The sequence below is a fragment of the Osmerus eperlanus genome, chromosome 1, assembly GCF_963692335.1.
Source record: "Osmerus eperlanus chromosome 1, fOsmEpe2.1, whole genome shotgun sequence".
In the NCBI taxonomy this organism is placed as follows: domain Eukaryota; kingdom Metazoa; phylum Chordata; class Actinopteri; order Osmeriformes; family Osmeridae; genus Osmerus; species Osmerus eperlanus.
In genome coordinates, this window is record NC_085018.1 from 18,842,150 (window position 1) to 18,864,076 (window position 21,927).

General features: G+C 41.1%; 1 protein-coding gene across 5 annotated transcripts in view; it reads left to right on the forward strand.

The window, feature by feature from the left end:
- The first annotated feature begins 1,119 nt into the window (after positions 1-1,119).
- LOC134024659 (nck-associated protein 5-like) overlaps positions 1,120-21,927 on the forward strand; it is a 33,588-nt gene continuing 12,780 nt past the window's right edge. Inside the window, exons 1-4 of one of the 5 annotated variants that reach the window (XM_062467263.1) lie at positions 1,120-1,335; positions 9,304-9,509; positions 19,349-19,425; positions 21,105-21,232. In XM_062467263.1, coding sequence (XP_062323247.1) covers positions 21,110-21,232 — 123 coding nt within the window. In that variant the 5' untranslated portion in view covers positions 1,120-1,335; positions 9,304-9,509; positions 19,349-19,425; positions 21,105-21,109. Of the gene's footprint in view, positions 1,336-9,303; positions 9,510-10,092; positions 10,248-13,897; positions 14,109-19,348; positions 19,426-21,104; positions 21,303-21,927 lie in introns of those variants that run through there. The other 4 variants (XM_062467271.1, XM_062467279.1, XM_062467253.1 and 1 more) reach the window with 4 other exon arrangements.

Consider the following 21,927-nt stretch of genomic DNA (forward strand, 5'->3'; position numbering starts at 1 on the left):
AGTTATGCAAAGACTCTCTTCACAGACATTTTTATGCTATTTGCCCATGTGACATGCTGACCTGGTAACTTAATTCATGTTGATATCATGTTAGTAGATCTCAGTGTAGTAGCACAATGCTCTCACTTCCCCTTTGGTCACTTATTTATAGACCACAGACAGACATAAGTGTCGACCCACTGTGAAGGGAAGCAGGAATAGGCTATAGTGTCTGTGTCCTGTTTACGGAAAGCAGAGTTTCTGAATGATGTGTGTCTGTGGCCGGAGACTTGTTGAAACGGTATAATAGACATCATTTTCTAGCCTATGAAGTAGTAGGCTATACCTCATTTCCACTATGCCCATTTTTAGCTTTGCTGTGCATCCTGTTCCATTTTTCATCACAGGAGGGCGCCTTCTTATTACAAATGTTTGACCACAAAAGCATAGGCCCCAAGTCAAAATCATAATAGCAGTGTGTTAATTTATTAGACGCTTTCATCCACAGCGTCGGTTTAAAGGTAAATTGAACCTAATACCTCTTGGTCTGCAGTCAAAAGCACTGTGCCACCCACTAATTGTGAAAGTGAGTTGGTTATCAGTGGTTTACTCGTTCCGATTAGTCTGGGGTTGATTACACTTCCGCTGATGAATGTTTTATGTTGGCACAAGATTAAAAGATGCAAGATTGGAGTTTGGCCTAAGTGGGACTGTTATTGTCAATGCGTCCCATCCCTGGCACCGCTTCCAGCCTATCACTCCTAAGTGAGGAGAGCGAGGTAGGCCTAGGTGTAAATTTACATTACACATTTAGTCCATGTAGGCTATTATAATACCAACTATAGTTGGTAACGTCAGTTGTGCCATTATGGCCTACAATGACCACTTCTCAAAATTGAATTAGCCTATGTAGCCTAGCCTATGTCTTTTGCCAATTGCAATTAGCCTACGTAAATAAAACATGCTACGAAAATACCCAGACCAAAATAACCACACATTTATAATAAACCTTGTTAGTGTTACACGGTTCTAGCCTTGGATGCATTTGCTTGACTTCCTTAAAGTGTTGTAGTGAATCGCAAGTTTTGAAGGACCACACAGATTTTGGCTTCCCCAATGAGAGCGAGGAAGGCGAGAGCAATTTTAGAGCCATGACATCACATTTCCTAACGACCGCTTCCAAATGCGGAAAGACATCGGCGAGGTTATTTTTTTCCAGATTTCTCTGTCCGAGGAAAGAAGGAATGCAAGCTTTTTGAACAATACCGTACACCAGTGGTCGATCATGTATCGCTGAGACATTTTGCGTTCATACTGCGTGTTGTTTGCCTTCTCAAGACACCGTTTCTAGTTTAGGTAAGTGAATGTTATTTTCATCACCGTGCATTTGCAGTCTAATCAATTTGCGAATGGGACGTGTGGTGTATATTATTGGCATTTTTGTATGATAAATCTAATAACTAGATTTGATTACTAATAGTCATTGATTATGGGCATTAGAGGTGCCTGTTTAGGCAGCTGTGAAAACAGTACAATGATTCTTTAAACTGTTATAGGCTATGTGACGTCCATGTCGTTGCATTGATTTAAACCAGTACCTTACTCAGCGAACACGATTCATTGTAGGCTACTCCAATGCTTTGAAATGAGGATGAAAATAATTGTTACCGTTTAGCTGTGATCTGAGCATCACCCATCACGTTTCAATAACAACAATCGTCAACACAAAAGCAAATCAGGCCTTTGCAAGACGCATTGACTTATTTTCTGAGTAGGCTATAGGCTGTATGAAATACTAAAAACTACCCGTAAAATAGTCTATTCATAGACAGACTTATTATGTAGTTATCAGGTTAATATTTATAATTATAACTTGGCGAAGTGTTGGTTCATCTTGCAGAGAGGGCTATGATAGAACATACATTGTCATCAGTCTCGCGAGTCAATCATGCACACATCTTGAAACCATTACCCATTATTTTTCAGACTAGTTGTTTGGTTTGGAAAGCTAGTTTAGTAGGCTACAGTAAATCTCAAGTAAATTGTTACAATATTCTGGGAAAATTCTTCACCTGCGAGCAAATTCAAATATTTACCTGGGCCTAGGTCTAGTCTACTGGGCCTTGGTGGGCTACTAATTCCAAATGTTTATGACATCATATCACCATTTAAAAAACTATTTTAGGATGACTTAAATCCTCTGCCTATTTGTGATCTGAATTATATCTTGAGTCAAGTTAATCTGACACCAAAACTCCCTAATCCTTTAGAAATGGTCCCAAAACAGCAATGAGTTATGCTTCCTATACAAGTTGTTGTGTGACTTATTTCAAATGGAGTTAGACTGGGAATTAAAATACAAGATGTTGTCAGCCTATGGTCTCAAACTATTCAGCAAAATAGTGCTGCATTATTCAGTCAGTTGCTGTGTATTCACCTCTAAGCTTGATAAATGGCGTAATAACTTGATGTGTCTAACATTGTCATGGAGCCTAACTGTGTTTAACAGGGATATAACAAATTGGTAATTTTTCCATTAGTTACATATTGAAGAAATGGCAGGTGGATATGACTACTCAAGCATCCAGACTAGAAAGAAAATATGTTGTATTTGGATGTCATAACACAAGTGTTGAACAACACTGAAAGTCGACCTCCAGTCAAACCAATGTCTGTTCCCTTGTACAGTATGTGAAACTAGACACCGCTGTTTTCGGATGCAGTGCTGTCAGCTGTAAGAGATAACCACACAAGTTCAAAATTGAATACAAACATTGTCCTTTATTAAGAGTATTGCAGTTTCAGACAAATGTGTATCTTGGTGGATGTTAGTCGCAAGGCAAAAAACCTGGATTGAGGATTCAATCGGAATCCAATACTTCAATGTTGAATACTTTAAACATCCTCAAATGTGACCATGTTGGGCCTGCCGTCACTCAGACCCTATCACTGTTATATCCATCAGGGTGATATATCCTGTACCTCTTGTTAGATTAACAGTACGTCACGTACACTCAGGTCAGGTCTATGATGTATGGTCAGTGAGAGAGACCCCTTTAAATAGACTTGAACTACACAGATAGTGGCAGTGGTCTGAATCCCTAACACGATAGGTCTGCCTCTTAGTGTATGTGTAATCTTTATTGTGTGTCTGTCTACCCAGCTGTACTTCCCTCTGTATGGGTGTTTACTTGTCCTCTCAATCCAGGAAGAAAAGTGGCATCCACAGACTAAATATGTTTTAGCTTTGGCTGTTATGTAAAACTTTATTGTTAGAAAATCAAGATTGTGATATGTATGATTAGGTTATTAGGTTAGATTAGTTTAGATTAGGTTAGTATCTACCCAGGTTTACCAGGATAGTGCTCTGACATACTGCCCCACATCATTACCATCCTATTACCCTAAGAGACACCTACTCAGATTGCTGCGTTGCTAATCATCAACCAATGGCTGGTTGCCTCACCTATGTTTAAAGAGGGAATGCACCAAAATTAAGCAGAAATATTATGAGACCTCCTTTGATTTAGTTTTCCGTTACTGATGTAAGTGTAGTTGTCATAGTTGGATCTTTGATTGGCTTGAATGGGAAAAACGCTGGGGAGAGAGGTAGAGTGCCCCTCATCTCCTGCAATGGTCCGGTCCTGTGCAATTTGTCTTAGAAATGAACAGATCCAAACTAATTGCTTGCACTTTCTTTTACAGGGATACTCTCACTGCACAGTGAACCATCTTAGAGTGCATTAAAAGAGCACATTCATTATATTCTGCTAATAGCTTCAACCCAACTAAGTGTCCTTTTTAATTTGTATTTCTATGGTATAGAGTCGGCAAGGTATAGATCAGTACTTCTTTATTGGAATTATAATAAGAGGGGGTCGCCCCCCCCCCCTCTCCAAACCGTTCACTTGAGTAGGTCAGGATGATTTTATCGTCTTTGTTATTTTTCTTTGGTTAATTCATAATCATAAACATAAATTCCCTTTCAACTGAAAGTATGATTCGTCTCTTGAGCCATTGAACCTTTTGACACATTCATTATTTGGCACCTTTGCTGTGACCTTAGCACTGAATCACAGATGATATTTGCAGATCAATATTCTGTATTTGTCTGTTCACCCCATCACATAATGAAATGAGTACTCTGACACAGACCTATTCTGACTACCCGCTTCTGCTGTCTTCTCTGTAGTACATTTATGTACTCTCATCCAGCTGGTGGTCTACAGAGTGGGATTGGTTTGGTGTTTTCTGCTGCTCTCTCTTGGCTGTCACTCTTTTCTAATCATACTGAAATTCCAAATCCCGCTTAAGGGATCTGCCCTGGACCAACATCAGCCCTGCTGCTCAGCCCTGGCTGGGAAAGAACAGATAGATTTGGTTGTTTAGGTTTACAGAGACAAGTATTTGATGTGGAGGCACGCAACAATGAAGATACAGTATATTATAGTTTTTGAACAGGATCCTGCTCATGTGGAATAAACATGCGAATAGCCATATAATAGCTTGACTAGACTGAGTAGGCATCTTTATTCAAACAAGGGGTATTCCACCGAATGAGCTTGTTGAAAATTCAAGTATATTACACTTCAGTCAAGTTGGCACCCTGTACACTGAAACACTGCCTCTCAGTGTCTCATTATAGAATAGATTCCAGGGGTGGATGTAGTGGTTGGATAGTGCTACAGTAAAATGGAATCGTAAATTTGTGTTTGGATTTGTTAAATTCCTTCAACCTAAAATTAACTTGAAATCCAACAATATATAACGGTTTTCATAGGACAAAATACAGACACATATGCTATGCACATTCTTTTTTGGTGGGTGGGGAGAGGGGCATTTCTGTCTGTTATTTTCATAGTGACAGTATAGAAGGTAAAGAGAGGGAGTAAATCCAGGAGAGAGAGGGGGGGGTGACATGCAGAAAAGGACCTGGGCCAGATTCGAGCCCAGGCCACAGCAGTAAGGCTTTCGCCAATATGGAATGCATGCACTCTTATCCAGTGAGCCATCTGCTCTGCACATTCAATAGGACAATTCAGAATTTTGGACTGTGTTGAAAAGGACTATGCTGGATTTTGTGTGACTGTTGAGCTAAATATAACTGCTGTTGTCTTTCTAATATGCACATATGCAGAGTGTGTGGAGAGCTGCAGTATCAATGGGGTCAGAGTTCTGGGCGAAAGCTGTGTCTCAGCCTAGCTCCATCACAGGCCATCACCACCATACACATCAGGCTTAATGTATATTTAAAAGTCTGTGTGCTCTGCCCTGTTCTACTTTTCATCATATTTCTTTCTCACCCTGTAGTTTCTGTGTTGTTACATAAGACCATGTACAACACAAACTGGAGTTATTTATAGATGCAGTTTACTGTTGATCTGTGGAAGCCACTGTATTTATTCAGTGTAGAGGCAGCCACAGTTTAACATGTCATATGATATTTTTGTTTTACTTTTGAATTAAGTCATGGAAATCCTTTGGTAATTTACGTTGAGTTTTTTGAGGGACCTTTTTTTCTGACAACCCTTAAATAGGTTATGGTCCTCCAGACATGAAGATGGTGACGTAGAAATAGTACGTACACTCTTTTGAGGAAAATTATAATGAAAACAACTGTCAGGACACAACATGACATTTTTGTTTGACCTTGAATGATCTTTGAAATTGAATATGTTGAAATTCATTGGTTATCATTGCAGCTATTCCACATAAACTAAGATATCATTGCAAATTTGCAGGTGAGGAGTAGAGAATGCTTCTAGATAGGCACAGATAAAAGGGGACACAGGGATAATATGGAAAGCGTTGCCTCTTTGTGCATGTTGATAATGTTTGCCTCCTCCTCCATGCTGCAAGGGGAAAAATAGATTTAGAGAGAGAGAGAGAGATCCCCAAATTATGCAAAGCTGTACCCAGGAGGCTATGGATTGGCTGAGGATTCTGGGTGATATTGAAACGTGTGTAAAATATATGTGCATAGTAATGGAGCTGTAATGGGGACAGGGGGTGGGCACTGTGCACTGATCAATTTGGTTGGTGTGATGGGTGTCCCTTTCTGACGGGCTGTAGCCACCATCCTTGCAAGAAGTCGGGGCTAAGTTGAGGATGGTGGGCAATTTTAAAGTGTATGAAGAGCAAAGCAGACAATATTACAGGGAGTGTTATTTTCTATAGTGTATTTTAATAAGCTTCAATCCCAAATTTCAGTTGCTGTTTTTATACTGACGAGACATGTTTATATTGTTAGCCATTTTGCAATGAAAAAATTACTTTGACGTTGCTAAATATCTAGGTTGCATAAGACATTAAGGGGTACTTTTACAGGTTTTTGTGAAGAAGAATGGATACATAATCTAATTTTTGGCTCTTTTTCTGTACAAACCTCACAAAACCTCAATGACTTGACCTACAGTATTTCAGAGTGTCGTATAGATCATGGTGGGTGACTTTAAAGGCTGTGACAACAGTGAGATGCCTGAATGGTTGGACTGTTTTCTCAGTGTTCAATTTTTATTTTTATTTTTTTGGTCCTGCAAGAACTCATGCATCAAGTAGGTTGTCTTGATGCATGAGATATGTACGCACAAACAGCTTTAAGCATAGTCCCTTTTCCCTTTTTGATCGTTTCATCTCTATCTTCCTCTACTCACCCTTTTAATTTAAGCATGTTTGAACTGGGTTTTCATAAAAGTAGAGGTTTTGGGGTAGATGCTGTGTACATGATGAGTGTAGCTACGCAGGGAAACACATACAGACACACACTCACTCAGACACACACACAAATTGGCGGACATAGTACACTACCATGAACATGCATACCAAGTTAAACAGCACAAACTAGGGAAACCTCTCAATCGTTTTCATTTTCATCAGGAAATTGTAAATGAATGAATACATATGTGGCCTGCAGTGAAAATCTGGATGTGTGTATGTCTGAATGAAAAACGGGTCATCTGTCAGAGCCATAGTCTGTTAATCAAGGCCAAAGCATTCACATAAGAAGATTATCAGCCCCCGGTTTCTCTTCCTGCCCACGGTTAATACCCACGTCTCCCTGCAGAAAGGGTTACTGTGCTTTTAAAACAACAGGATGGTTAATCTAGCCCACAAGCATTCACATTGTATAGATTATTACTTGCAGATGGGAAAGGAGAGTGCTGTATCTCCTTCTCCCCACCCCCTTCCTCCCTCCATCTCCCTGGTCAACAGTGAATAAACTAGGGGAATGTTTGTATAGGTGTGTGTGGTGCCCTTAGGGGTGGAAGGAAGGGTGGGGTTGGAGAGCAGGGCAGTATGGGGAGTTTTCTTGGCTTGTCTCTTATTTGGGGGACAAATTCTCTCTTTGTCCACATGTTGCTACATACCTTACTGAGATTACCTCAGATAACAGTGGTCTGAAACTGACCAGATACAGAACCTTACACATACATTATGCAAGTCACCACATATTTGTGTCAAATAAAAGGGGAAGATGTGTCTTTCTGAAAATGGTGGGGTCAGCATGTGGTTGCATGTGAGTTGTGGGTTGCAGATGAAAGCATCGGATCGCACTTAATGCAGAGTCCCAAAGTCTGTCATGCACATGTGCCCAGCTGTCTGTTCCATTGTCAAGGAGCCTCATCCTCTCCCTCTATTTCTTGTCCCGTACCTTCACTCACTCTTTTTTTCCTTTTTTTGTCTCTCCCTCCCAGAGTCAGTTCTGCTTTTGCCCTCATGTACATTACCCACCAGTCTATGTGCATATAGATAAAAAGTGTCATGCTAATGTAGAATGGATGCCCTCATTTAATGTGGGTGACAGTAAAGAAGCCATATGGCACCTCATGGTAGCCTTGGGAGTGTGGCAGAAATTCTCATGAAATCATTGATTTATTGAAATGCCAAATGGTAACAATCAGGGATCAGCAACAAATTGATGCACAAGTCTCTGGTGTAACTGCAGGAATATAGGTCAGTGGAGAAGCTTGGGTACTTGATCATGCATTCATTGCCTTCAGGGGAGACAGTCGCTTTGCTGGCAGTGGGATTGAGGAGGCAGGGGCATGGAGGGGTGTAAGGATAGGGACAGAGCATCAGTCATATTTGTTTACCAGATGGAGAGTGTGGTGCTTGAAAGTTAAACTCAGCATTTTCTGTTTCCATAACAGTATAAAATGTTATTATGGTTAGGTTCTAACTATTTAGGAACAGAGTTGTGACACTGCGAAAGTTTGCACAATCAAGCCATTTGGTATTCACGCTCTACGAATGATACAAAATCCATATAGTTACACTTACTAGTACAAAAGAGTAAAAATGTAATAATACTTTTGACAGAAAATCCAGATGTCCCTCTGAAAGTTCAGGACAAAGGGGAACACAAGGAGCCAGTTCAATATCTCTTGCAGCAAAACTTTACAACTAAGATTCCACTAAATGTTTCAATCACTGTCAGCTTTCAAATGAAGCAGATTATAGATGCTGTTGATTACATATTCCTGTTATGGCAGAACAAGAAAGCTAACTCTCACGCAGAGAGCCACAGTTTGAACTATTTGCTAGTTAACCTCATTACTCTCCTTACTTTTGTGAACATTGTCACATGGAACCTCATTGATCATGTGGCCAAATGAAGAACCAGACGAGGTTGTGTGCTGGACTAGCCCTTTCTGGTAGTTCTCCTGGACACTGGCTCCACAAGTCAGCCAGAAGGTCACTGCCACAAGCTCCTATGGCCTCGACATCTGTGGTTCTCTGTCAAAGGCCTTGACATTTCCTGGCCTGGCCTTTGGCCCTCATGTTCAATCATGGGCTGTGTAAAAGAGACTGTGTGAACTGGGGTTCAATGACACAGACACATGCGCTTTAAGTAGAAAAGAAAGTGGATGTAGGTCGCTGGGGTAGTGGCCTCCCCTGCATTGCTCAAAACCCAACAGACTCCAACACTATCAACTGTTCTGTTAGTATGAGTGATGCAGGTTGGTGAGGACTTCAACTGGTGTATATCAGATATTGATCAGCAGCCTAGCATTGAATAATATGATCCAAAGGTTTTAACAGGCTACCAACATGACACCAGCTGAGGCAGCACAGTTTGGAGGATGACATTTGGTTCTCCATAATAATTTGCTAAACTTTGTTTTGCTAGTCTTAAGATAGCATTTCAATATGCTTGTGAAGAGGGGTCCTGGACCCTGCAGACTCAGATGTGTTAATGATGAATGGCGATCATAATTCATTTGATGCTGTCAACAAAGAAAGGCTACAAAGAATATTATAATAATATGTGCATTTTTCCCAAATATGCAATGGAATGATTCATTTGTTTGTTTTTTTCAACAGTATTCTCTAATTCCATCTTCCTTCATCCTGGTCCAGTGCATTATGATGTAATACTTGATCATCAGTGAGCAAGAGGAGTGTTGGTTACCCTGGTCAGGAAAGTTGGATAAAGCATGGGATTGTCCTCTGGAGACAGAAACCTGTTCCCAGTCCTCCAAGGTCCCTAACCCCTGAGGGCCCCGCATCAGACAGAGACCGGCTCTGAGGTTAGTACAGAATCTAGACAGATGTAACTGAACTCCTAACATCAGTGTCACTGCTGTTTTCCATGGTAGTGTACACAGTGCAATAGATCAACGATTACGTGTCTTAATAATTCGATGTAGTGTAGTATTGTACTTCTGATGTTTTTTGATCATTCAGGTGTTTGTTCATTGATTTTTTGGGCTCGCCACCTAAAAGAAGCATCAGGCCTATAGTAATGTTTAGTAATGTTTACAGCTTTATTTTTCAGATTATATTTAGGTAAAGAAATCTCAGGTTTAAAGTAACAGTTTCGATTTAGTCTGACATTGGTGACGTGACCTTGAGAGCCTCTTGCTAATAACTTTCTATTGGTGTCGGTTACAACAGTGGGCTGTGTTGGAAGAGTTGTGTCACAATGCTGGAGGCTTAGTTGGATTAGACCCCCCAAGCTCTTGTTGAGCTCAGAGATTTAGTGTCCACTGAGCCTCTGGTACGTCTCCATTGAGGCTGGTCGAGACAGGGGAGAGTGATTGGAGTCGACTGCCTAGGGTCAGCACCCCCATCTCTGCATCAGCAAGACCTGCAAAAGCGTTTACTCTGGAGACACGAGAGAGCCAGAGCCAATTGAACAGCAAGACTGAGTGAGCAATAGAGTTAAAAAGTGAAGAGAGAGAAGGAGGAAGCAAGAGACCATCTGTTGATTAAATTATTTTCAATTTGAGATTCTGCTTGATGAATTATTCAAATTCTCATCAGAAGTAGGGATTTCTTTCATTCTTCATTCTCTTCTTCTGTATTGTATTGTTTGTTTGACTCAGTCTCTCTCTCTTTTATGATAATTAACGAGTACTATTCATGCAAAATGGCAGTATTCTGTTCTGGCTGTATTATGCAGAGATTATTTAAATGCATAAGAGAACGCTAATGTCAGGGTTGCGAAATGCTGTTTCATCAGCAGGATGGCTATTTCTGGCGCCTGGGTAAATTACTTTTTAATTTTGCCTTTGATATTTTGTGCTGTTTTATTTGATTCCCCCTCTTTCTGATTCAATTTGTCACTGTAATAAATGTTTCATATGTTTTGAGATTTAATTTCAGGTTTTGTGCGAGGGTTTATTATGTAGGTATCAAGCACATCTGATGGATGTTTTCTCCTTGTTGGGCTGTTATAACCGCCAGGAATCCTGTCTCCACTGCTTTCTTTCCTGTCAGTAATAGGGAAGGGGGACCTCAAGATTTTTAAAAATCTCTGCTATGTTTTAGGGACCCATTTTGGGGCCAGGTGCACAAACAGCATGGACACTTGAAGGCACACATGCCTATTAACAACTGCAAGCCCCCCAAGATGGCAAACATTCCAATGGAGACAGGGAGAAAGAATTCTAATGGAGAGAAGGGGGGCATGGGACCCCAAATAACTGTGAGGCCACTGTATAGAAGCTGTTATTTTAATCATTAGTAGTTGTGAGACATAAGGGAGTGGCAGTGGCGATACTTCAGTAGGTTGTGTCTGCTTTAAGACTGAGCTCTGGTTGGTGATAATGAAGTCGTAGGATACTTTTGAATTCCCTGGAGGGTCCCCATAGCACATGTGTGACACTTTGGAGTGAGGAATAATTCTAAAGGACAACTGACATCTCATATTACTCAGTTCTGTGTGTTAGTGTCTGTGTGTGTATCTGTGTGTGGGATTCAATTTATGATATGTGACCTAGCATAAGGTGAGTTGCATGGTGTGATGTGTGAGAGAAAGTGTCAGGCATGCTGTCACACTGTCTCCCTGTATTGTTACAGGATTTTGGAGTCTAGATGTTTGACATTACAGTTTCACACTAAGGAGGATGTTTGTTTAGATTTGTTGTTCACATACAGGATTTATTCTCTTTACTGAAAATAAAGGATTTATGACTATTATTATTTTGAATGATCATATTTTACCAACTTTCTTTGGCTTGTATGTACTGGCATACTAAATTCCAGAATCGTAATGTTGATAGTGCTTTACAATTACGACGTTTGTGTTTGTCTGTGAACTTTGTGAACGCAGTGGGCAGGCAGAGAATGTTAATGTCTTTTTCTCCAGTGATACTACTACTGAAAGGAATATAGATAAGACATTCTGCTGTGTTTTTTAGCACAGGACAGACCAACTCAATTTGGCAGTAGCTACATCTACATCTAGCTACAAATCTGGCTCAACTGACACAGATTAGGAGACAGTCTTGATAGTCGTAATCATTAGCAACTGTTTCCATGTCTTTTTCTTTTCAGTGTAGGACTCACCATTTCCCCAAGTGAGACATCACCATACTCCACTGTTGTTACATTATTACTTTTGGTGTCATGCACTCTATTCCCTACTAAATACAGTGAATGCCATATCCTACCAAAACACATCCCACCACCAGTGGTCCCCCTGGCTTTGGTGTCAGGCTCTCGACCCTCCTCAGACAGTAGACACACGAGGAGAACACATACGTACCCTTCCTGGCTTCCCTCTTCTCTTTGATCTGTGGGATGTTGATGAAGCTCCTCTTATTTTGTTTATTTATTCATTCCTATTTTCTCCACAGGGGTTGTTTGAATCCCATTGGCTTGCTGTGCTCCCCCCCTCAGCCTGGTCTCAGATCCTTCTCATACTGTAGTAGAGCCTGAATCTCACATCTAAAAAGCTGGAATGACCAAAACAGAAAACAGGACCATGTGTTATCCGGTTGCACACTGGTTATCATGATCGACTCACACAAAGACCGTTCTTCTGGATGCTTCCCCTGCTTTACAAACTCATGAACTAGCGAATGAATTAACAAATTATGAACAAACAAACTGCTCCTCAACAGATGCAAGGGTGCACGTAGTCTACTGCTCCAAATAAATCCACATGTATGCAGAGTAGGAGAGTGTTTACAGAGGAATAGAGTAAGGTGGAAATTTAGATGGCCTGTCCCATTTCTCTGTCAGCTGCAGAGAGTGCGGTATTGTAGTCTTAAGATTCAGACAGTAGAGTTTCTAAGTGAGAGGGGGAGCTGTAAACCATCATTGATCTTGTAACCAGTGTCTGTGTCTTTTTGAGTCCCTGGGGGGGCTTCATTACACCCGCACAAACGAGGCTGAATGAAAATGAAGTGTGTGCAGATGTGTTCATGGATTGTATTTTATTTTGCTGTGTACTGACTGGTGCAGCATTAGTCTTTCTCACACATCATTGACCTTTTTTTTTCTCTCTCTGAAGATTCCTTTCTTCCCTATCTCTTAATTAGTCCATTGGGTGGTGGGTCACAGTGTCTCATGATGTTTATCAGCTGGCTGATTTGAAACCCCCCCAGAGAGTATGTGAACCAGGGGAATCCCATTTATTTATTGTGAGATCTAAAACCAAGTCCCTAGTCTACATAATAACATAATAACCCTCCGGCACAGAGATTAATGAAAAGTTGCGCTCTTGATACACGTATTGAACATATACCAAACACATGCATACCTACTGGGGGAAGTTGGTGGCCGGTTGTAGCCACCTGTCCTGGAGGGGTGAACACATTTTTCTACAATAGTCTAATTATATCGATGCATCCTCCACAACATATATGTTTGGTCTGTGGAGAAGGACCCTCATGTACAAATACCTATCAAACCTCAAATAAAAAACATTCTCATCAGTTTTCAATTAGAAACACTCCACTCTCATTCTTACACTCCAGACTCTTCTTTTCATGTTCTGGAAATCCTCTTAACTGGCAGCCTGCCACCCATCCCCCATCCTCAATATTCAGTGTGGAGAATAGAGGATGTACTCTCCCCTCCACAGGGTTTGTCTATAGGCTACCTCTGGTCACTTTTGGGAAAATGAACCTGCGTCTCTTTCTTTGGTTTTACCTCTCCTCCCTCACTCCCGACTTATTTTCCTTCCTCCCTCACTCCCCACTTTTCCATCCAGCAGCTCTTGAGTAAATGCTGGGCACGAGGAGAGGAGGAGGAATCAAAAGTAGGAGGAGCGGATAGGGGCTCGTCCACAGCTGCAGTGGGGATGGGATTGTCTGTGAGTGGAGGAGGGCCTCTCTAGCTCACTTGCCATACCCCTCCTCTCTCTCTTTCTCTCATTTGTATTTGTTCACTCTTCATTTTCAGTTTTTTTATGATCTCTGAAACAATAGCAGCTGTTACAAAGGGGACATACTCTAGCAATGCTGCGGCAACACTTGGCTAGCTAGCTCTGCCGTCTTAGCTGTAAGATAGAGGGGGAAAACACTTCCCCTTTCCTCCTCCTGTTCTTCTTTTCCCCCCTCTCCTTGTGAGAAGAGAGAGGCAGATTCTGCAGCACGAGGGTAGCCCAGTTTACAGTGGAATTTGAGCAGTGGAAGGTACTTTTTTGTCTCTTTACATTTTATTTAATTGTTGTACAATTTATCAATATTGATCCAAATCATTTCCCAGTATGGGAGAACAGGAAACCAGGGTCTCAAGGATGCTGTGACTGGATGTTTTCTTTATGAAGTGACGAGATGAGAAAGAAGATGAACTGGATTAAACTAGAAACAGGCAAACAAGCTGTTTTGGATTCTATATTTTGCAAGAGATTTTTTAATACAGAAAGGAGCTTGGTAGACGCTCTCTGGAGGCTGGTGTGTTTTGTTTATATTGTATTGCATGTGTGTGTTTGTCTGTATTGTGGGTTGTATGAGTGTAGTAGTTAATGATAGTATGGCGTAATGCCCATTGGTGTGAACATGTATAAAGTGTGTTGTTGTTATTTGTGTCTGTTTTTGCTGTCCCCAGTGTATGTGTATGCGCTTGGTCTGTGCTAATCCGTAGGTTGGCAGAAAGGCTTTAGCCTAGGGTTTGTTAGATTGGTAAGGCTCTGTAGCTACATGGCGGTTGAGGGGGCAGGGACAAGATCAGCTGGACTGCTGTAGACAAATCAGGAGGAGAATTGGTAGGTTCCACCCAGTGGTATGGTGGGCCCACTCGCAAAAATCTATGTCTCGTGTGATGGGCTGGAAGCGGAGCTTGAGGTTGCTGTTCCTTGTTCAGCATAATTATATCACATCACAGTGTATAGGTAATACAAACAAAGCTAAATGTTACTGTAATGATCATAGCTTATTTTGGCATGGTTACAGTTGTTTTTTGCTCAACAAGGCCAAACACAGGATAAACACAATCTAAATGAGAAAGGTCATACTTAATTCCTCCCTCATACTCCCCCATTGTATTTCCCTGACCTAAATATTGACTCTGAAACAACCACAACATTGGAATGAATCAGGGGTCGCTTACACATTCTGTTTGTCTTAAATTGTAAAGCTCCATATCACTTTCCAATATGAATATTGTCCTTTGTTCTACTTGCTGTATAGTTTATGCAACCATAGTTGTTTTTAGGGCGGGCTTTCGGCACTGTTGATCTGTAATAAACTCAGGGGGAATCTGGTGGGTTGATACAAGACTTGGTTGTAAAGACCGTGTTTAAATGGGCTGTGTATTTATAGGTGCATGAATGTGTGGACCCTAACATAATCTTCAGGTCTCACTCCTAAATTACTCACATGGTGTGTCTGTGTGACAGAGATTCTGAAACAAAAAGTACAGATGCAATACTTTTGGTGCACCTTTATCTCATTGCCACAGGGACAGTGAACTTCACTTGATATTAATGGAACTCAATAGAATCTTGACTCCCACTGTTCAAAACCCCCTAGTATATGATAGTTTATAACCAGGTTACTATATAAACCATGTAGCATCATTCAGCTCCGTTTGTAGGCCAAATCCTGTCTTAGAATGTATGTGCCATGCAGTTGGGTGTGGTTGTAATATAGCTTTAACAAACTTCTGAGGAGGATTCTTAAGGATTGAAAACGAGAACACAATTTCCAGTTCCAAACGTCTTTAATTTGTCTGGCAGTTGCAGCCAGGACAGCGGGTTCCTTACTTTAGTAAAGTGTAGACCAAAGCTGTTTCTGTTGATAAGCCAAGCGGAGGTATATGAGGTTATCTGTCTGCTTAATGACTGGTGGGGGTTTAGAGCTCCTCAGCAGAGTTGTGCTCCTCACTGTCTGTCTGGTGACGACTTTGCTGACTACTGCAATGTCATTGCACTGACTCAGAGTGGGGCAGTAATTCTTCTCTGCTGTGAAGAGAAGATCAAACTTAGAAGAAATTTAGACGTGGGCGTGAATAAGAGTTTTAGTTTTGTTACAAGCTTTGTTTTAAGTTAAAGTAACCTAGTAGATGCACATCTTGTTTTTCATTGTTGTTTTAAGACAAATCCAGTTTTCGGGGTAGCTCATTATCAGACCTGGTTTCATTGTCTTTTTAAAGATTGACAGTTAAAAATAAACAAAGACATTTCAAAATGTTTCAGCTTTTCTGTGGGAAAGCTTGGTACATTTTTAGGAGTCTTTTATTTACATTCATTTCAATAAATGTCATCCTTTTTAGACATCATTCAGCAAAAAGCCTGCCATTTTCAATAGACCTCAGATCAAATATAATTGCTTTACTGATTCATTGTTTAATCAGCTCTATTTTGAAACCCAAAATCACCAGATTATGTATATATATTATATATTTGAGTGTTTTTGATGAGCTAATTACAGTGGAATGGGACTTATTGTGCATGTGACTGTGGATTAGTATTCCTGTTTCTGAGTGATCATACCCCAACCAAGGCATTGGGGAAAAGTGGGCTCCCAGGACGGGTAGAATGAATGGCAGGGTCTAGGGGGAGGAGGGGCGTTGGGGGCTCTTGGCAAGAGCTTAGAAATCCCCACAGGGGAAGAATTCCTTTTGATTGTGTTCAGACGGTTAAAAATCCTCTTCCCCACCCCCTCTAACTCCATCTCTGTAATTGTACATCCCCAAATTATACTGCAAACCTTACTCTTACTGTCACAATATTTTTGATCACTCTTTCTGTTACCCTATTTATCTATCTCCATAGACATTTTGTAAACTCTTTCATTTAATGGGAGTTACCCTCCCTATTCTGATACTCACACTGAAAGAATGTTATTTTGGTTGGTCTGCCAGCCTCCAGGTGCAGACCACGCCTGACACAGGGTGCCTAGATTTGAGATTGTCTAGCCTGAACGCTGAGTGAGCAGCTGTTAGAGTCTGGCCTCATAGGAGTGGTCCTCATTCCCATGCATCGTCTGTGAGCCCTCAGGGCGCCCTGCCTATCTACCCAGGCAGTGATTCACAGGAACACAGAGCTAGTCATTTGGTCCTTGCTTTTATTTTTATTTATTTTTATCAGCCAGGAACATGCCAGGAAGACACAGGGCACACATGTCCATCTGTATGCATTGTCCTCAGTTGTAAGATATATACTAATTTCAGAATGCTGTAAGCTTTACCTTGATGATTAGGGTTTTAATTATGTATGGGGCTCACTGTATATAGAAAACAATCAACTGGTGTTATCCAGTGGTCTGATCAAAATGATCCATTTATGTTATTAACAAGCGTTGTAAGTTTTTATATTGGCCTTTCAGACTTGATTTGGTCTGGAGACTGAAAGTTCACTGATGTCCTCCACAATCTTATCTTATCTTGCCCTCTGTCCCCAACAGACAACACTCTACTCCCATGGGGGGATGCATCAACAATAGAACTGTATGTGGTTGTGTTGTGATTTAGTGGGGCCTGTTACAGGATTGTCTGAAGCGCAGGCAGCAGCTGATGTGGAGGCCGACAGGCTGTGAGAGGCTCATTTGAGGCACCTGTTAGCTGGTTAGAGAAGACTGGTCCCACCTGGCAGCCCTGTGTCCTCCAGAGACAGGGTAGAGGGCAGATGCTCTCAAGTCCTAATCAAATCTTTGGGGTTGTTTGACATGATTTAAAAGGATTAACAGTTTACCCCTAAAGGGACGTAGGGGGATGGGGTTGGAGGTTGAGAGGGGAACTGCCTGTCAGATATGATATGGGGTGGGGGATGAGGACCAGGGTTTAAAAGGAAGAAGCAATGTGTGCTTTACTGTTCCTCTGGTTTTTGTAGGCCATCTTTGTTCTGGGTTTTTTGTATTTATAAAATGTTTATTAAATAGGCTGTTAGTAGGCAACAATGCCTGCCATATTTAGCCTACATGTGAACACAGCATTCCATCCACTGAGACAATGGTTAAGCATTTGATCCAGTCCTGATCAGATCTCAAACCACCACCACATCTTTAAACCTCATTTCAGAACTTTGAAATGTCTCCCTGAAAGAACAAATGGTAGGCTCTGAGATATGTGCTGTTTGTGTCAGAGCTTGTTCTAATAATGATTTATACAAGCGATTCCCAACCTGGTCTGACAGTAGTGGTCTGCTAGGGTAATACAGCTGGGCCACCAAATAAATGAAAACTAAAGTATGAAAAATTAATACATATCAAAATATTTATATATACTGTTATAATTAAAATTCTTACTTATTTTAAAATGACATTTTGCCTTTAATTCATCATGACCGAAACACCGATACGCTTGGCACGTTGACGAAAGACCAACTGACATTTCCACCATAAAACTAGTATACGCCAACTTCAATTTACTAATGCACGCATCACTTCCGCATATTGCATAAGCAAAGTCAACCATTTCCGGTAGCGAGCAGTTAAACACAATGCCGGGGTTGTCTTTCCAAAATGACAATTAACGATGTACATAGGATTCTATGTTGCTGCCCTTCAAGCAACAGGGGAAAGGGGTTCAAATTGTATGTTTCGAGATACATTGACAATTACGAAGGTAATGTTAATCTAACTCACACAGTAAAAGTAGCTAGTGATAGTCTAGCTAGGCTAGCTGAAAGAAAAAAAGAAAAAAAAATCTAGAACTGGGAGATAAGGGCGACCTGTTATCGGCCGATGAAAAAAAGCGAGAGGCAGAGCAATAGCTAGGGTTAACATAACTGCTGCTTAAAAGTAACGTTTCTAACTTCACTGGATGTTCTGGACCTTGCCTGGCCGTGGTAGTTAGCTCTCTTTACAATGTGTGATTAATATCGTGGCGCTGATGCTAACTTTGTCTTCTTTAATCGCTCAAATACATTTAGCCATGAAAGCGGTGTTGTTAAACGTGTGATAATCGCAAATTAAGTGAACGGATGTGTTGGGTGGCCACAAAAATATTTGAGCTATGCAAGTGGTCCGCAGAGTGGAAAAGGATGGTAATGGCTAAACATCTCAACAGCCATCAGGGCACGACCCTGGCTCCACTCACCATTAGGAGATAATTACTAAACCATCTGATGGGTGTTTATCTCCATGGTACTGCTTTCGGCTGTTGATTATGGGAAACTGCTTTGTGGGATTTATTTTGATTCTGTCATCAGTAGACTCCAGCAGGTAGGATGTGGTAGGTCAGGGCCTCAGTTCTGTGGACTACTTTCAGGGATGGATAAGAAGTTGCCTCTCCTTGGCTTTAGAGAAAAGGTCACAAAAAATTATAAGAACAGAACGTATTACTAAATATGGAATACTTACATATTTTGTTTTGAACATTCCACACAATGCTATTTAAGAAAGAGAAGCTTTGGCAACCGAATGTTACTTCATGTTGTGTCCTTGTAGTCGGTGTGTGGTGCTCTTGCTGCAGAGATTGGTCTAGTGTGTGGTTAAGGTATTTTTAATGTCAGTGAAGGACTGATTGCAGGGCTGTTCCTGATATACAGTATCTTGTGGTTCAAGTAAATGCCAAATGGCATGAATAGTACTGCTTTAGAATGGCTGAAAATCATGGTCGCTTTTTTAATGACACAAGTAAATGCCATGTTTGATATGACATTTAGGAAGAGGTGTGTTGTTTTAGCAATGTCCGGACTATGTTTGCCTTGGAGCACTGTGATACTACAGTATTATTTTCTTCTGTTTCTCAGGTAGTTTGCAGAGAAGGAAGAGAAGGCGCCTTTACCAACCTTTGACCTTCCTGCAGTACTGAGAGTCAGCCTCAAAGGTGGGTTCTTATTTCCAAATCCTCTAAATTACCTGAGAAATACAACAGACCAACAATAAACGGATGGACAGATGGAGGGAGTTTGGCCACTTAAATGTGCAAACAAAACTCAACTGACCTGTTGAATTATCTTAAATGGGAACATAGGAGGGAGGAGAAGAGCTGGGAAGTGATGCAGAGAGGGCGGCAGGATATTGATCCATCAAATGTCATTGAGAGGATCTGTCTGGCCCAGTCTCCCAGACCTACCTCTCAGGCTCTGGCACACAGCCTTGGGTTCACTTTGATATCCCTGTTACATTATTCCCCTGGTAAAAGACACATTTACCTCAGCTCTGATCACATAACTGACAATTACCATGGACTGCATGCAAAGGATGAGCCTGTACTATCATACAAGTTTTTCTTTACAATGGTTGTAGATCATATCTTGATAGTATCGCTAAAATGGCTTTAATGAAACATTATGATCAGCACCCACACAGTAAATGCCTTGCGTTTTAGATTGAGTATATTATAATCAAAATTCCATCTTGCTGTGACAGTTAAACATAATTATTATGTCTACTTAACCGATTCTAGTACACAATCCTAACAAGTCAAGTCAAATGTATTTGTATAGCACTTTTTACAAGCAATGTCACAGAGTGCTTCACATACGCCCATAGAACTGCCCTTCAACCAACCTAAACCCGCAAAGAAGACGAGGAAAAACTCCCTGAAAAACTCATTTGAGAAAAAATTGAAGAAACCTTGGGAGGAACAATTCAGTGAGGGATCCCCTCCTCCAGAGACGGTTGGTGAAATAGAGGTGCAGAACACAAGCTAAACATAGTCATACATCAAGAAAAGTGCCAATGGCTGTTGAAACACAGAAATCCAATGTTCAACTCGGGTCAGAGTTGGTGAATGTCAGTTTAAGCAGTGGTAGCCAGCCACAGGGCAGGCACATCCTCCTGTCCACAGAAGTGCTGGGTTGTCATTGATGAGGGCAAGTGTTGGATTAGGACATGGGTATGATCATCCAGACCCAAATGCACAGCCCTAATTTACCTATAGATGGCAGCACTCCACTGCTCTGTTGACAGTGGTTAGTAGGTCATTGTGGATGGGAAAAGAACAGGGTTAAAATATCAAATGTGCTTTGATGTTTTTGGTCGTGCATCTTGCCCATCATCTGGCTACAACAGGATGGTTGAGGATGAGCGATACCAATAAAATACAAGGCCAGGAGAAAAGACACAAACATGCAGTTTTGAACATCAAAGTCTGGTTTATTTATAACTGTAGGACTAGAAACTTGAAGTCTTGGTCTTCCTCTCATTGTTTTGAGCCTCTTTATCTTACTTTTATGGTTGTTGTTTTATTTTGTGTATTTTTTTTTTTTCTGTAACCATTTTTGTTACTATTCTAAATTCGTAGTTGTTGGTGTTTTGCAATACTATTTTTGTATAATGACACATGTAGATCACTGCTATCATAGTCTGTAACTGAAATCCTTGCTTTCCCTTCTCCCTTCTTTTCTCTCTCTCTCTCTCTCTCTCTCTCTCTCTCTCTCTCTCTCTCTCTCTCTCTCTCTCTCTCTCTCTCTCTCTCTCTCACCTGCGGCCCACCTTTGTGGTTTGGTTGTATGTATGGTTGTATTCTCTCACACACAAACACACACTCTTTCTCTCTAGGTGGGATGTCTGATGCAGAGACCAGGGAGGGTGATGAGGCCTTTGAGTCAGAAGAGGGCGATGTGGAGCCGTACTTGGAGGAGACGGAGGGCAGCAGGGACATCCTGGACAGGGTCCGAGAGTTGGAGGTGAGGGTATGGAGTAACAAGGCTCAGTCCTCATGGAGAAATGAGGGCTTAGAAAGATACGTTCTGACAGGTACAATATATCTTGAGATTTGACATAGAATCTGAATTATATCAACTAACATTTTCATTTCATGCAATGACTGGTCTGCTAAAGTTGGTTTAAATACAGTATTCTGTATATTTGATAACGATTTAGGACACTGGGAGCAGTCATAATAACAATGAAAATCTACATTGTAACCGCCTTGTTTATCATTTATGGAATAGAGAGATGAAGTTTCGGTAGTCAAACATGAAGTTAAGCTTAAAATGTACTCTCTACTCTCAATTTAGCACTAAGAGTACAGCAGCTAATCTGAGACGTTAGCTTTATTGACCTAAAAGGAAATACTTTTAAAGCTCTAAGTGCCTGTGTTAAATCTCTCAACACGGCACACAGGTCCCTGTGGCACTTAAAAGTTTTCACAACACCTTCAGGTCTCCTGTCCTATACCATGTAGCTGGGGGGGAAGTGAAGAGAAGTGCTTTAAACACTTTTAAGCACACCGTGGTTCTTCAGCTCTAGCGGACACAGCCATCCCTTGCCATGCCTCGTGCCATGTGATGTAGTGGGTACATTTACATTTAGTCATTTAGCAGACGCTCTTATCCAGAGCGACAGTCAACTCGCTCACCCATAACATTGTGTTGATGCT